General features: G+C 48.3%; 7 protein-coding genes across 7 annotated transcripts in view; 2 read left to right on the forward strand and 5 right to left on the reverse strand.

Moving 5' to 3' along the window:
• The window catches only part of AGABI2DRAFT_153764 (hypothetical protein), a gene marked incomplete at both ends in the record, with an annotated part of 2558 nt that extends 967 nt beyond the window's left edge, over positions 1-1591 (reverse strand). Inside the window, 3 exons of the mRNA XM_006455985.1 lie at positions 252-1070; positions 1135-1222; positions 1286-1591. Of these exons, the coding sequence (XP_006456048.1) occupies positions 252-1070; positions 1135-1222; positions 1286-1591 (1213 nt within the window). The remainder of the gene's footprint in view (positions 1-251; positions 1071-1134; positions 1223-1285) is intronic.
• Positions 1592-1780: 189 nt separating this feature from the next.
• On the reverse strand, positions 1781-4135 carry AGABI2DRAFT_195315 (hypothetical protein). Its single transcript, XM_006455986.1, has 10 exons — positions 3889-4135; positions 3749-3835; positions 3397-3694; positions 3296-3338; positions 3083-3237; positions 2847-3036; positions 2651-2789; positions 2523-2592; positions 2226-2462; positions 1781-2153 (listed from the first exon to the last, which is right to left on the reverse strand). The coding sequence occupies exons 1-10, from the start codon at positions 4101-4103 to the stop codon at positions 1839-1841; spliced, it is 1749 nt and encodes a 582-aa protein (XP_006456049.1). The 5' UTR covers positions 4104-4135; the 3' UTR covers positions 1781-1838.
• Positions 4136-4338: 203 nt separating this feature from the next.
• On the forward strand, positions 4339-5958 carry AGABI2DRAFT_210771 (hypothetical protein; the record flags this gene model as incomplete). Its single annotated transcript, XM_006455987.1, has 7 exons — positions 4339-4452; positions 4505-4600; positions 4654-4849; positions 4907-5479; positions 5548-5626; positions 5681-5771; positions 5844-5958. Coding segments are annotated over 7 exons (1264 nt in total), but the record flags the coding sequence as incomplete, so codon positions are not given.
• Positions 5959-8229: 2271 nt separating this feature from the next.
• AGABI2DRAFT_227770 (hypothetical protein) lies at positions 8230-8632 on the reverse strand (the record flags this gene model as incomplete). Its single annotated transcript, XM_006455988.1, has 1 exon — positions 8230-8632. A coding segment is annotated over exon 1 (369 nt), but the record flags the coding sequence as incomplete, so codon positions are not given.
• A 475-nt stretch (positions 8633-9107) lies between these two features.
• On the forward strand, positions 9108-11645 carry AGABI2DRAFT_77291 (hypothetical protein; the record flags this gene model as incomplete). Its single annotated transcript, XM_006455989.1, has 5 exons — positions 9108-9356; positions 9408-9500; positions 9551-9724; positions 9779-9833; positions 9886-11645. The coding sequence occupies 5 exons, from the start codon at positions 9108-9110 to the stop codon at positions 11643-11645; spliced, it is 2331 nt and encodes a 776-aa protein (XP_006456052.1).
• Positions 11646-11697: 52 nt separating this feature from the next.
• On the reverse strand, positions 11698-12723 carry AGABI2DRAFT_195316 (hypothetical protein). Its single transcript, XM_006455990.1, has 6 exons — positions 12647-12723; positions 12516-12596; positions 12379-12461; positions 12004-12321; positions 11869-11956; positions 11698-11818 (listed from the first exon to the last, which is right to left on the reverse strand). The coding sequence occupies exons 1-6, from the start codon at positions 12698-12700 to the stop codon at positions 11756-11758; spliced, it is 687 nt and encodes a 228-aa protein (XP_006456053.1). The 5' UTR covers positions 12701-12723; the 3' UTR covers positions 11698-11755.
• Positions 12724-13583: 860 nt separating this feature from the next.
• AGABI2DRAFT_195318 (hypothetical protein) lies at positions 13584-15234 on the reverse strand. The gene is made up of 6 exons (XM_006455991.1): positions 15121-15234; positions 14995-15065; positions 14701-14945; positions 14466-14643; positions 14148-14402; positions 13584-14095 (listed from the first exon to the last, which is right to left on the reverse strand). Exons 1-6 carry the CDS (start codon positions 15185-15187, stop codon positions 14015-14017), a joined length of 897 nt encoding a protein of 298 aa, XP_006456054.1. The 5' UTR covers positions 15188-15234; the 3' UTR covers positions 13584-14014.
• Positions 15235-15252: the final 18 nt, after the last annotated feature.

Here is a 15252-nt window from a genome sequence, read left to right on the forward strand (position 1 = left end):
TCGGACCTCTTCCCCATCATGCCCTGTTTACCACTAGAGCTATTTATCTTAATATTCTATTTGGAGCTCAAGTAGCCAGATAATACTGGCGCAATGGGTATGTTCCTCCTACTCTTCTTGAGCATGTTACCCTTATGTCTTGGGTATATCTCTCACTCCTTTAATTTAACAGTGTGGGGGGGTACGGGTTCCAGCAAATACATGTGGTGCAGGAGGGGTTGGCGGGGGTGGCGGGCCGTTAGCAGATAAACCCTGTGGTGCTGGTGGTGCTGGTGGAGGGGGAGGGGGAGGGGGAGGAGCAGCTTCTGCAATTGGTGGAGGAACTTCCCTTGTCGGAGGTTGAGGAGAAGGAGGTGCGGCGTATCCTGGCGTCGGTCTTGTAGGAGGCGGAGGTGGAACTCCGTTGGGCGGTGGTGGACGGGATGGCGTAGGAGGCTTGAACGAAGCCTCGGGTACTGTAAGAGGAGAAGATGGTTGAGTACGCTGAGGGGTAGGAGGCGGTTGAGGCTGTGTGCGCTGAGGAGCTGGAGGTGGCTGCGGTTGTGTACGTTGAGGAGCTGGAGGTTGAACGCGCTGAGGTATAACAGGGGTTTGAGATTGCGAACGCTGAGGTGCAGGAGGTGGTTGAGACGCTGGCGGAGGAGATGGCGGTTGGATTGGTCTTAAGGGCGCAGGAGGTGTAGGGGGCGCAGATGTTCGTTTAACCGAAGGAGGTAAAGGTGGTTCTTGCGAACCTCCTCCATTCGCAATAACACTTCTACGTGCAGGGGGTGGTGGAGGTTTAGATTTCTGTTTCGGAGCCTTCTCTTGATCCACAAAGGTCTTGATGAAGTCGAGCTCCTTTGCAATAACTTCACGGCTAACGCCTCTACCTTCCAGACCTTCGAGCAAAGTCAACCAAGACGGGTCGATGCCCTTTGAAGAAAATCCAGTATCGGCATCGTAGCCCATGTGGGCTACATGTTGGAAACTTCCCGGTTGCGGTCCCGAGATCATGTATTTCGTTACGCCTTTGCTCACATCGCTTTTCTTCTTCTTTTTGGAATTGCTCCTCGTCGGCGATTTCTTTGCTACAGAGAACAAATGATGTTAATAAACACATTCATAATAGAGGAGAAGTAAACTTTAATTCACCTACGACAAGATCTTTCTTCGAGTTCACTTTCTTAGCAAACGTCTTTGCCTCATGTTGATCAGCGTACACCAAGCCAATCATACACTCCTAAATAAAGCAATCAACATCCTTTCTGAACGACTTAGCTACGGAGAAGGATTCGAAACTGACATCACCTGCAAAGGAATGAAAGAACGCCCTGTCCTGGAAGAATTCGAAGCCTTCCCAAAGCTCGTGTTCCCAAATGATACCTCTCGTCCCATCAATATCGATAAACTTGAAGTTGATACAATGTCTGTCGTTGTCTTGAGACAAAACGACGGCACCTTGAAGACCAGTATAAGACCAACGCCTGGGATCTGGGTAAGCATAGTATAAGCGTGCAAGTGCAGCGCCGAATATCTTGTTGGAGGAAGCAGGGATAGCGTTTTTGATCTTTACTTTCTCGTCTGCGGTGAGGGTGCTTTGGGCAGGCATTTTTCTTAGGATTGTTGCCTAACAGCAGGCTGCGCAAGTACGGATGGAACAGGAGTTACTAGTTACCCCCGTTATTGTGACGATGACACCAGCGTGACTAATTGTGGCGGTGTTTGTGGCGCCGCTGCGATGCTCAACTCGTCTATGCGAATGTTGAAATCTTGCTTTTCAACAACCCTTCGTTATTTGAATGTTCCAATGGAAATACCAAATGTTTATTTAAACAATACAACAAGTCATTCAACCATCAAAAAGCAGCTTGAGCAGCAGCACGATCCGCAATAGAACCTCTAGGCTCCCAAGCTCTCACATGTACAAAATCTTTCTTCCTCCCATCCTCCTCCGCAACTCCCCAAGCTCCAGCACCAGGAGTTTCAATAAGCAACCGATCTCCCTTACCCATAAACACTGTAGCCTTCCCACCAATATTGATATCGCGTGTCCCTGTCTCGTTGTTGTTATCTAAATCGCCATCTCCTTCACGCAATTTCTTGATCCATGTGTTCTTTCCCATCATACCTGAATTACCACCTTCCATACCATATGGCTGTCTTGTCCTTCTCTATAAAAGAAAAAAAAAAAAAAGATATAAACCTGATACTCGTAAAAGATACGGGATCGGAGACAACATTACCTCAGATAATATCGACACCTGCATAGGTTCCAAAAATTCAATTTCTCGCTGAACCCCATCCCCACCATGCCATTTTCCAGTCCCGCCAGACCCAGTCCGTATCCCAAACCGATGAAGCAACACCGGATACCTTCTTTCCAAAATCTCTACATCACCAATACGTGTATTAGTAATATGAGTGTGAACGCCATCTGTCCCATGCCAGCCAGGCCCAGCTCCTGAACCACCAGCAATAGTCTAAAAAAAATCATTCGAATATATGAGTTTAGAATCCTAGTGACAAGGTGAGAAACGAACCTCGTAGTAACCCCATCCTGCTTCCGCTTTGCCGTCCTTGTCTTTGCCTCCGGTACCGAATGTAAGGTTGCTAAAGGAAAATAGTGCATTAAAAGGGAGAAATTGGAAAGGGACAAGAAAATACAGACTTTGTGCATCCTTGACTAGCGGCACAAGCATGGAATGCCTTAAGAACGACATCCACGATTCTCTGAGAAGTCAAAACATTGCCACCACAAACTGCGGCAGTACGTGAAGGCGACAATAAAGACTTTTTCGGAATTTTAACTGGAAATAAATAAATAAATTAGAGTATAGCTTCATGGCTAGAGAAAGCGCACGCACTGTCCAAAGGAACAAGGCAGCCCGCATTCAAAGGAATATCCATGTCGAGCATAGCTCGCATGCAATAAATGACAGCTGAATGGACTACCGATATCGGAGCATTCAGGTTCCCTCTGACTTCAGATCCTGTGCCCGCAAAATCAAGAGTAGCAGAACCCTCTGTTTCGTTGATCTCAACACGAAGTGATATCTATGCGAGTTTAAGAGTCGAGAAAAGGAAGAAGGCAAGCACTCACGGGCGATCCGTCGTCTAGATAGTCGACCGCTGAGAGAATGTTTGAACCAGCTCTTTTGGCTACGTCTTTGAGTAGATTTCTGACAGACGTTTCTGCATTGTTTCGGATATGATACATGTATTCTTGTACAGTCTCAAGACCGTAGTCTTCGACAACTACGAGCAATCGTGGAGTTAAAAAAGCACGCTAGAGGAAACGAGGAGGAGAACTCACTCGCGTGAATCAACTGGATTCCTTTGTGATTTGCGGCGATTTGCTATTCAATCACGGTTCAGTAAGGAGGAGAGGAATTTCGGCGCATAGATGAATCTTACCGCTTTAAGGTCACTCTGAACATCACGGATGTTTCTGCAGCCAGAACTACCAGGATATTGACTTGGTTTTTCAACCATATACTCAATCAAACCCTTCTCATCGAATATTCCACCATCAACAATCTTGAAGCTTTCGATTTCAGCACCTTCCTGGAAAATATTGACAGAGGTGGGAGGCATAGATCCAGGTAGGATGCCTCCGATATCAGCATGGTGGCCTCTTGATGCTGTAAAGAAGATGATTTCCTTGGAGTTGGGAGCGAAGACTGGGGTTATGATGGTTATGTCCGGAAGATGACTGTGAAATGTAAGCTGAATTGGCAACGAAAAACACACGTAGAAGAGAACGTACGATCCCCCAGCGACTGGTGAATTGGCCATGAGGACGTCTCCCTCCTTGAGAGATGATCCATGAAGTTTCATCTGATACTTTACTGCACTAATTCAGGACATCGTAAGCAAATCTCTCGACAAAGTAGATGTGGTACTAACAAACTCATGGCTCCCAAATGAATTGGAATAAATGGAGCATTCGCTACGAGGTCTCCGTCTGGGGCGAAAAGCGCACAAGAAAAGTCGAGACGTTCTTTTATATTTGTGCTGATAGAGGTTTGTTGCAAGGATCGGCCCATGGCCTCTGCCACGCTCATGAAGCGGTTGGCGAACAAGGTGAGCAGGATGGGGTCTGGTCCTTTCGAGGAAGACATTTTGGAGGAAGGAGAGGTGGTGGGACCAATTTAAATAGGGTCGAGCTTTCCGATCTGATTCCGAGTTGCTGAATTAGGGGCTGATAACGGCGTGGAATTTCCGGGATCCCGAAAGTAAGCAATGAAATGTGACTGGCTTGCTGATTCTAAGGCGTGAACTGTACATCGCTGAGTGACGGGGTGTCCGGGCCGGATATAGAAGAGGACAGTCGCGGTGATGGGCCTGAGCGGGAACCATGGAGAGCACGCTGAACGAGTTTCTGCAGTCCCAGCAAGCTCTCGTCGACGAAGCCGCCCTCGCCTTGCCCCACCAGTTCTCGCGCTGCACCTACGCCCTCGGTCCCCTCAGGTAGCTTCGTCAACCAACATTGACCTTTAGCTCATCACCCCAATATCTCCAGGCAGGCCGTGTATCTCTGCTTGACTTGCCCAGAGAATCGTGCAATCTGCTCGGCATGTTCAATAGCATGCCATACAAACCACGAACAGGTGGAACTGTGCGTACTACATACATACTCACTCTTCGAACATCTTCAAGCCTACATCCTAGGTTCCCAAAACGGAACTTCCGCTGTGACTGTCCTACAACTGCAGTTTCGAACCAATGCACATTACACACCAAACTCGAAGATGAAAACACCACCAACACGTATGGACAAAATTTCAAGGGGTCATTCTGTCGATGTGGAAGACCTTATGACGCTAAAACCGAACGCGAAACTATGATCCAGTGTTTAGTTTGTGAGGTTCGCCCCTCCAATGTTTTTTTTGCCATACTTGCATGTTGCTGAAATACCATGTAGGATTGGTATCACGAATCATGCTGCAACCTTCGAGAACGACCGAGTTCAAGAGAGCCGACTCCTGTTCCTACCGAACCACAAGAAGACAATGCTTCAGAAGCATCATCTTCAGGTTTACCTCCTCCCTTAATTTCAGGCGAAGATTATGAGAGTTTTGTCTGTGCCGCTTGCGCATTTGACCTCGAACTCGTTCAACAGTATGCAGGCACTCCTGGTGCGATAATCGTCGTCAGGAACAGCATAAACGATCTTTGGCGAATAGAGCAAGGCCTTCAAGTTCACACCGAAAACGATCCAGTAGAAGTGATTCAACCATCTACATCACCTCCTCCTTCACCCACTGTAACAGGTTCAAAACGCCCACACTCTCCGTCGGAACTCTCATCAGGAGAGAGTAAGCGTGCCAAAACATCTTGTGAAACAGTGGCATGCCTTGCACCACCCATCAACCCTGTTGCAGATAAAATTTATACTGGGGGTCTTGAAGCTGCTTTGAATTCATCTATGTCACTCGGGACTGGTGATATATTCTTTATGGATGGCTTCAGGGACCGTTGGTGTCGTTGCTCCACGGTAATTATCCTCTCTCTCTCTCTCTCTTACCAAGTGCCGTCTATCTCATTAACATCCAAAACATCAAGTGCCTGCCATCACTACAAGCTCGACCATATCTACTTGAAGAGGAAGACACATATGAACCACCAGAAGACCCAGACTCAGGTAAAAACCTTGTCCATTCGTCAACTTCAAAATCATTGAAATCATGGATTATAGGTCTTTCTCTTGAAGAATTGGGTATGAGAGCTCTTGAACGAATCCCACGCGATAGAGCCATCGATGGGATTCACGCATTCCAAGCAATGAGGTACGCGCCAAAAAAAAAAAACTAACTTTTTTTTTTTGAATGACTTCTCATGATTTTATTGTATTGGAATAGGGATGACTTGATCAAGTTTCTTAGACCATTTGCGCAAGAAGGAAAAGTGGTCAACGAGTCTGACGTTCGAGCGTTTTTTGATTCTCTTCAAAAGAATAATGAAAGCAAAACGTAGAGAGAGAAAACCACTTTATATATGTCACCACCTTTTTCTACTGCACATTTGTTTTTGGGGGGTCTTTGAATCTATCAGGGTTTTTTATATTGATACATGATTGGCCGTTTTGTTGAAGAGACTCGAAGTGTGTATTGGGACGAGCAGGAGGTTGAGAGTACACCATTTATTCAGCTCATTCTCAATCCTCAATCCTCAAATTCAGTCAAAGCACATATTCCACAACGCTATCAAGACCAAACTATTACAAAATAAAAGCAAAAACATAAACCCATCACAGCAACACCCAAAAAAAAATATTCATCAATGAAAAGCAGCACTATACAAAAACACAGGTTCCCCAGACCCCAATCCCCCATTCGAACTAATCGTACTCGTCCCACCCCCAACATGCACATTCGGCTGAGCCCCAAAAACCGGTACACTCGGCAACCCATCATACGGCGAATACCTCTTATAATAAACCGAAGCTGGCGCAGGCGGATAATGGACATCTAAATTCATAGCCGCCTCTCTCCTAATTTCGTCTAATTGTAATTTGATCTCAGTGGTTTCTTCACGCCCGACGGAAAATGAGATACGACAGTGTCGGAGGTGGGTGAGTGGGTAATGGGTATCCGGTTGTGGTGAAGGTTTGGGGGAGGCAGTTGAACTGGGTCCGGATGAGGATGATGGTAATAGGGTTTGAGCGGTAGAGGTGGATGAGGCGAGGCAGGATCGAGAACGAAGGAAGGAAAGCATGGTTTTGTCACTGAAAAACGCTCCTGAACATTGGAAATCCTCTAGCAAAGGACATAAAACGTCCGGCAGAGCATCAAATCCAATCAACGCTTCGGATTCTATATTTGAATCAGTAGCTCGAGATTTGCCTTTATCCCCAGGTAGTGGTAGGAGGGAGGGAGGGAAGGCAGCGGGTAAGTCTACTTCCGTGATAGATGATCCACCGGTATTGGGTGTATTCCCTTCAAGTACCTGAGTTTCACCATCTATGTTCGTTACAGAGCCAGCGAGGATAACCGGTGGGGGGACAAGATCTGGGGACGATGATCGACTCGATGGGAGCGACGGAAGCGACGGACTTCGTAATGACTGAGGAGATGGTGATGCAGTGGATAGAAGAGGCATGTCTTCGAATGGGCCAGGCGGAGGTGCCACCGGACTCTTTTCATCCTCTTCCGCACTCTGACCAGGCACGAATCTCTTGAGAGTCTTATCATTCAACGCGAAAATGGTGTTCTCCCAAGGAGATACAGTGGGCGTTGCATAAGGAGTCGGAGGTGCTCCCGGACCATAACCCCAGATTGATAATTTTTTCAAACCGGGTAAAAGGGACAAGCACTTCATGACATCTTCATCGGACATGTATAATGCGTCAAGCTCGAGTTCCTCGATGGTATTTGTCACGCGATGGATGAACATGGCTAGAGCGAGGTAGATGGATCTCAATGAGTTGGTACTTGACGGATCATGTGCGTTCATATATGTATTGGGAGCGGTACGACGGAACTTGAGGCGTCGGAGGGCGGGCGCTGTTATATGTGCGAAGAAAGGAGTAGAATCGACGTTGCAGGTTTCGGTGACAGCCAGGCCATCGAGCTTGTTCAGCGTGATCTTGGGTAAGCCGTAATCGCCATTTGAAAGAGGCACAAACCCGGCGAGGGATAATTGAACGCTGAAGTATTCGAGGTTGGGGCATAAGGAAAGAACCGAAAGAGATTCGGTGATGGAGAAGCCTTCAACGGGTTGCCAGGTTGGAATGGAGCCTGAGAGATTGAGCTCCTTAAGCTTGCTCCAACGCAGCGGAAGATGCAAGACGTGGATCTCGAACTGAACCAAGGAGAGGGAAGTCAGATTTGGCGCCTTTAGCAGACCACTATCCCTTCTTGCGCCTGTACCAGGTGAACCAGGTACACCATGATAACCCATGGCGCTATCAAGGTAAACCTTTTCGAGAATGGGGACGTCGTTGGCGCGGATGCGAGGCAAGAAGTTGTTCCAGACCTGGTGAGGAACGGACATGTGCAGTTGTTTCCATCGTGAAGCGAACTGGACGATGGCGTCAAGATAGAGTTGAATTGAGTTTCCAACCACGGAATCGAAACGAGAGGTATAGAGCGAGATGAAGAGCGGGAAAGGATCCGCGCGAGTCAGCCAGGACACTATGGCCTGGATGCGAGAGGTGTGATCTGTTTGTGGCGGGGGCGCAGGAGGGCCAGTACCAATTGGCATCGCCACGGGCGGATCGGCTGGAATTGCGATATGGATGGCAGACCAGAGCTGGGGAGTTGCTAATGCAATGTCCCTCCACTGACTGCAGATCCTGCCAAGCAGAAGGGGCGCCTCTCTGCTGCTCATGACTGGATTGTGCTCTGACGGTAGACAGTAGAGAAAGATCTTCTGGATGACGTTCGGGGAAAGACGACGCGCTGGGGAGAGAAGGGCCTTGTGGGCCTTGAGCTGGTCATCGAGGTCACCCTTTTCCTTGAGTAGCCTCTCGAGCTGTGACTCGATGTCGCCGATTTCACCAGAGATGTCCTTGAGCCTTTGGTACGGCTCGACGAGGAGCTCCTTGATGGCGACGATTTCGTCGTCCGAGGGCACGTAGTTGCTGTTGAGTTTATCGCTAAAGAACGAGTCCATCGTGCTGGGGAGATGGAGAGGCCTTTTGGCAGCGCTCAACAGCATTCAGCGCTGGACCCTGACGTCACTTCACATTTATCACATTACGAGTCCAAAAAAGGACTCGTTCTTTATCATGCATCCGTATCGTCCCTTTCGGGAAATTAGCACTGCATTATATAATCGTTCAATTCGCTGTGTTACGCGTCATCCGTATTCGGTAATTAGCTGTGCAAGCATGTTTCGTCGGGTGTGTCGCCGTCTGAGTTTGTTTGCCCTTGTAAGTCGGGGGGGGGGGGGGGGGGGGGGGGGGGGTGGGGGTTGGGTATACATATATATAGACTATCATTTTCGACGGCTTGTCAACGGCCGCATAGCTAAGCATGAGCCAAGCCAAAAGCTCGCTGTGCCAGTGTTTCTGTGTTTGTTTCTGTTTCTGTTCCCTATAAAGGACTCGTAATCTGCCGGGCACAGCAGCGGCCCACAACCGCAAGTTATATATAGCACACTCGCTAGTCCTCTGCCTCCCAATGCATCTTTTCTTCCTCCTCTTCCTCTTCTCGACTGTCGCCGCGATACACCCTTTCTCTCTCTCCCGCACCCCTAGGTCCTCTCACGACATTAACCCTTCCCGACCTCGCTTCAAGTTGGCAACTCCCTCCTTGGTCGATATATGCGCCTCGGTCGATCTCAGTCTTTTGCTAGGCATCCAAGAGGTCGCTGGTCTTGCCCTTCCGAATGATATCTCGACAGACTCGGATCTCTGCCTATGTCTTCAGGTCGCCCGCTTGCTTTTTGCGCGCATATACGTACCCTGACCACTGTCATAGGATCTCGATCTTTACTTGGATAGTGACACTAGGCTCGTTTGGTTGACAAACCTCATCGGCCAGGACGCCTTGTTGGCGTATCTGACAGCTCTCGTACGTCGCTCGAACCTCCCAATCTGAATGATTGCAACAATCGTTTATAGATCGACACCTCACCATCTCGCCAAGACTGCATTCTGCCTGCGCACGCGCATCGTACTTGCAATGATCAGGACGTCTGCCACTTTGATTGCGATACAAACTTCGTCCGTTTTGGTAATTCTTGCATTTGCAATCCTCCGTTCTCTGTCTGTAACGGCGTTTGCGGAAATTTCAATGTAATGGGAATTTATCAATGTTCGAGTTCTCGATGCTCAATTTCATACTGCTAGGGGTGTCCATCTTCCATTCCTCAAATCGGTCGCCGCGAACCAGAGAACATTACAGGTTTGTCGACGTTTTTTCATTCAAGTTATTCTGGATATGAAGGTCTTCACAGGTATTGGACACGCAAAATCAGGCGTCAAGTCGCTACACGTTGAACGGGTCACTTGTGTCGACGGCGAATGTTTTTCCAAGACCTGTGCCGTGGGGTGGATTTATTCCAAAGAGGAAGACGCCTGCATTCGGAGCGCGACCATGTCCCGTCGTAATAGACGTTCTGTGGCGCGACAGATTGGAGATGGCACTATAACACTCGATATCCACGTCACTATCAACATGGTCCGCCTTCTTCGGGCTATAGGCGAACTTTATACACATTCTTCTTTTCTCCGCAAACAGTCTGATCCTCGGGCACGTTCAATTATGCGGTCTTGCGATAGGCTTGACCAACTTGCTATCGATATGGTCGGATCGGACACCCTCGGTTCTTTCCTTGACAGCACTTACGGGCTCTTGAATGTTGCACAGCTTCTTGATGGATTGCTCTCTTCCTTGAACAGCACGGGATTAGAACTCTTGCAAGCCGACCTTGGAACTATCGTTGCGTCGAGCACCAATATCCTGAGTTGGTACCATTTTCCTGGATCTGGCGTTTCTGGGTCTGGCGTATCTGGATCTGGCATTTCTGGGTCTGGCGTTCCTGGATCGAGTACGTCTGGATCGTCCTCTTCTGTCGACTTGAATACTCCGATTACGATTACGCTCAACCGCTGGCTTGGTGATCTGGGACTTAATGGAGTAAAAACTACTGTCAGATACGGAGGCCTCGGTGGACTTGGCACTGCTATCAACGGACTTTTGGATGGTCTCGGAATCGGCCCAGCTGACGAGGGCCAGGCGCTCCCCGCGAACGCTAGTTTCGACGATGCTCTGCATATGCAAATGGGGGCGTTGTTAGGCTATGCCTTGGACGTGGGCAGCTCTGTTACCCCAGCCAGTCCTGCTCCTCAAGTTGGTTCCGGCCCCCCAGCTGGATCTGCTGTGACTGGTGAATCTCTAGACCTCCAAACGATACTAGCTCCTGTCTCACGGGCCACTCTGGGACTCTTGCTGGCAACGGATCTTTCTGCGCTTTTGGATTATGTTGACTTGATCATTGCGGCATCGACTAATGCCAGAACAACTCTAGACCTTTACGATAATTTTGATGGTATGACGACTCAGTTATCTCTGGTGACCAAGACGGCATTGGATGTGAAGTCTCTTTGCTCGAAACAACTAGGTAGTGACACCTCCTTAGCTTCAGGACGAAAGGTTGCTGCGGCAAAGGCACCTGGCGATGGTTCCGTGGTTATCCCGCTTGACGGTCTTTTGTACAGCCTAGGTATATCTGGGAATGTGACCGTCGGAGGACTTGGCAGAGGTTTTTCGGCCGCTTTGAATGGGATTTTGAACGCGTTCAACCTTGGAGCTACTCGGGCAAGGCGGGCTGGTGGTGGAAGCGCCGCCGTCAATTCCGCTATCTTCATGGACTCGAGTCTGACGCAATTATTCCGAGCAGCAGTTGAGTATGCCATAGATCTGGAGATGAAGACGGCTTCCTCACCGGGACCAGTTGCTTCGCTATTGGCTGGCTCGATGTCTTCGGTGATATCGTCGATGCAGGCAATGCTCGGTTCTCCTACAGTAGCTGGACTGATTGGAGAAGTAGACGGCTTGTTGAGAGCGACTAGAAAGATGAACAGGTCGCTGACGGCTTGCCATTGTACAAGCTTGCTCGTAGAAGAGTCTACGGGACGGTTTGTTGGGGCTGTGAAGGAAGTTGGAAGGTGGTTGGATGAACACGCAAGGATGAGCCGTGAAGCCATTTTGTAGTTTGTGATACCCGTTGTATATCGCGCTGCTTTGTCGTTCTGTTTCGTCATGATTTGTATAAGAATAAAAGAGACTCGTGTTTCCGATTGTTATTAAGGTACAGAATGTTATTATGTATAAAACTTGCGGTTCTGGTTGATTCCAAAGAGATCTCGTCTGATTTCGGGAAGCATCTGCGGATGAAAAGATGGAGCGGGACGAAGAAAAGTATGGGAGAACGCACCCTGTCTTCCAAAAGCCTTAGCCGTTCGTCGAGAGAGTTGTCTACCTTGATGCGCCTCGAAGCGTTGGAGAGAAGGACGCCGCCAGCGCTGAAGAAGAGGTGAGGACAAGGAACGGGGGAGAGAGGAGGGCATACCCGTCTTCGGGGAGGTCTGGTTCTATTTCAAAAGAGGTGGAAAGACCGGTGAGTTCATGATAGACCTCGGCAGCCTGTTGAGCGGCCTGCTCAGCAGTCTGGTGATCTGGAGGGCGAGTACGGATGATGATGGAGGACTCCATGATTTGAAGGAAACCCTGGACGATGACGCCTTGGAGGAATTGGGAGTAGGCGGCTGGATCTGAAGCGGCGAGTTTGGTGAGTTGAGAGCGAGCTTCGGAGAAGAGATCTTGGAGGTGTTCTTCGCGCCTGTGTAAAAGCCTTAAGCGGGATTTGTTGATGAGGGTTGATTGAGCGCTTTCGATTTTGTGAGCGATAGCGGAGGGAGAGAGAGTATGTATGTAAACTATTTACATTTTCTGAGCGACTTCGACCCCTTTGCGTTTCTTTTCGTATTGGGCGTCGATGGCTTGTTGTTCTTGTCTTACGAGTTTGGCCTGTGGAAAAGGAATGAGAGGGAGGAGAGATGAGAGGGAGGGAGAGGAAGAAACCTTTTCGATGGCGAATTCTTCGTCTGCTTTGATTCTGATTTCGCGACCTTTTTCTTGGGCCTCTTGTTGGATAAAGGCAGTCTATGCGAGATGAGAGAGTGGGGTGTGTGTAAAGCAAAGAGCAAAGGCACCATTTTGTTCATTTCGCTGGAGACTTCTTCATCGCTGAGTGGACGGGCAGACATGGTTGGAAGGAGGAATGGGCGTGGGAATAGTTGTCGAGTTGACACCAAGTAAGTTAGACTAATAAGTTGACAGCAAGCAGCGATGCTGGACTCTGTTGCGGCGACGCTGGCCTACATTTCGTCGGTCAAAATTCATCCAGCATTTCCGTTTCTCATCTCGCCTACTCTCCATGCTGCACGCGTCTCAATGGCCTACCAGGCCAATGCTCGCCAATCCTCGACACCACTTTCATGGCCCACTTACATTGCTGGCTACTTGGTCATGGCACGTACCTCGTCCTTGCTTTTTCTCATGTAGTGTTTACAACTTGTGTTTCATAGTGTTGGGGAGGTGGATTTTTGTCGCATTTGATGTTGGGTCTTCCACCGCCGATGCTTTATTCGTTTGCACCTTGGATCAACTATCTTACTGTGCACTTGGTCGTCACCTTGTTCTTTTCTTTCTTTCCTTCCGTACGTTCCCATCTTCCTCCTCTTCCCCCATAAGTACATTAATCACACCTCTTCTTAGCTCCTCCATCCACCCACAATCAACACCGCCCTTTTCCCACTCGACGCCCTAGTCCGAACTAACGCCGTAGTAGGCGGTATATCCCTCCTCTACCCTTCCTCTCCCACTTTCAACCTCGTCAACCCTCTCTACATCAAATCCCCATTGACACATCTAATTATCGGAGCATTGTCCTCTTCAGGTGGTGCGACCGTAGCAGGCACTTTGGGAACATGGACAGCACAATGGGGAATGAGTACACCTCCCTTATTTCGTGCTGGGATGGGAATATGGGGTAATATGGATGTTTGGGGAGGTTCTGTTGTCGGTCAGTTTTTTTACAAATGAAGTTTATGAAATCGTCATTGAACTTAGTTCCCCCTTTTTTTTTTAGCTGCGGTATATGGAATCGCAATGAACCATCCCGCATTCAAAAATGTCCTACCCACATTTCTCTCCCTCCCCATCATCTCTCACCTCGCAAAATCACTCTACCCACTCTACTACGACGTCTACACTTTCGAGTCTCTGTCGTTCAATCCCGTTGAAGCGAAAGCCCTCGTCGCTCTCGTTTTTACCGTCTTTTTTGGGTTGAGGGTCTATAACGTTCATTGGTCCAAGAAATTGGAGAATGTGGATAAGAAGAATAATGGAAGAAAGGCGGCGGGTGCTGCTGCTATACGGAGAGTGGATGGAGAAAAGTTGTGACGTGGTAATCTGTTTTTTCTTGGTCTTGTGTTCATTGCTTGTATTACTCGAGTGGGGGTGTGGATATAAATGATATGTCTAAAATCTATCTATCCAAAAAAAAGCTACCCGTCTACTTAAACGTAATTGGAGAAGAAAGGTATTAATGATTGGGCGATGGTATAGCTGAATACGAGTTTAGGTCCCACCACCAGAATCTACACAAAAGAGGATTCAGAAAAAAAGGTTAAATTAGGGAGGAGAACGAACCTTTGGTGTAAGACCTTTGAAAAGGGCTGTAGGACCTTCGTTCTTGAGCATATCTTTTATGACAGTCACACCCGACACTTTATGTTCGAAATTCGCGTTCTGTATACGTGTTTTGACTGTATCCAGAGGTGCGGCAACGGTGATGGAAGCTACGGCACCAGCGATGGATGCAATAAAGTTTTGTGTCCATGTTGCTTTGGAATAGTCTTGCACGTTGAGGATGTATTCCTTTGTAGCAGCTGAAGCACCGAAAAGCTAGTCATAAAGAAACGTCAAGTTTAAATAATAATAATATACTCAGGTTTACGAATCACGTACGGCAAAGCTTCCAGGAGCATTCCTAGCCATAGTCCATCCCCAACCACGATACAAGGTTGTACCCTCCTCCATAAATATACGAATCACCCCGCGACCACGGAATGCTTCCGGATTGACTTGACGCTTGATTTTTAAAGCATCAAGGGGAAGAAGCACTACCTCTCCGATACCAGTCAAACTAAAACACACATAAGTATAACAACAGATAGTGATGAGTAAAGGGGGGGTGACGAACCTGCCAGCAGTAGCCTGCATCATCATTTTACCCTTCCTCTCTCCAAAAGTATTCGTAAATTGAGGCTTGTAATGCTTGGATATGAGGTCGTTGAAGTAGGGTTGACCACCGAATTTGTATATTCGCTGAGAAACCTTGTAACCGGCGGCATATCCGAGACCAGGGAAGAGAGAGAGGAATTTGGTGGTCAATGGTGCACTGGAGGCATCACGAAAGACGATGGTCGATAGCGTCGATAGCGAGACCTACACACATGTTAAACTGTGAAAATAAAGTGATATATGAGTGCCTAACCTTGTTCTTGTTGCTCATGAGACGCTTTGCGACGGTATCGACTGGGTGGAAAATCAGCAGCTCGGCAACACCTGCCGCATCTAGTGAATATTTTCTATTTTAAAAAAATATATCATTGCGTCTTACCAGAAGTGCCTGAGCCGAGAATGCGAGCTGTACCCGAGTCTTTGCTGGAACCTGAAGGAGGAGACATGGCGAGGAGGGTGCGTGGAAGAGGAAAAACCGGAAAGGCTGAACTTTTGCGGACGTGGGACAAAC

The sequence above is a fragment of the Agaricus bisporus genome, assembly GCF_000300575.1.
Source record: "Agaricus bisporus var. bisporus H97 unplaced genomic scaffold AGABI2scaffold_12, whole genome shotgun sequence".
In the NCBI taxonomy this organism is placed as follows: Eukaryota; Fungi; Basidiomycota; class Agaricomycetes; order Agaricales; family Agaricaceae; genus Agaricus; species Agaricus bisporus.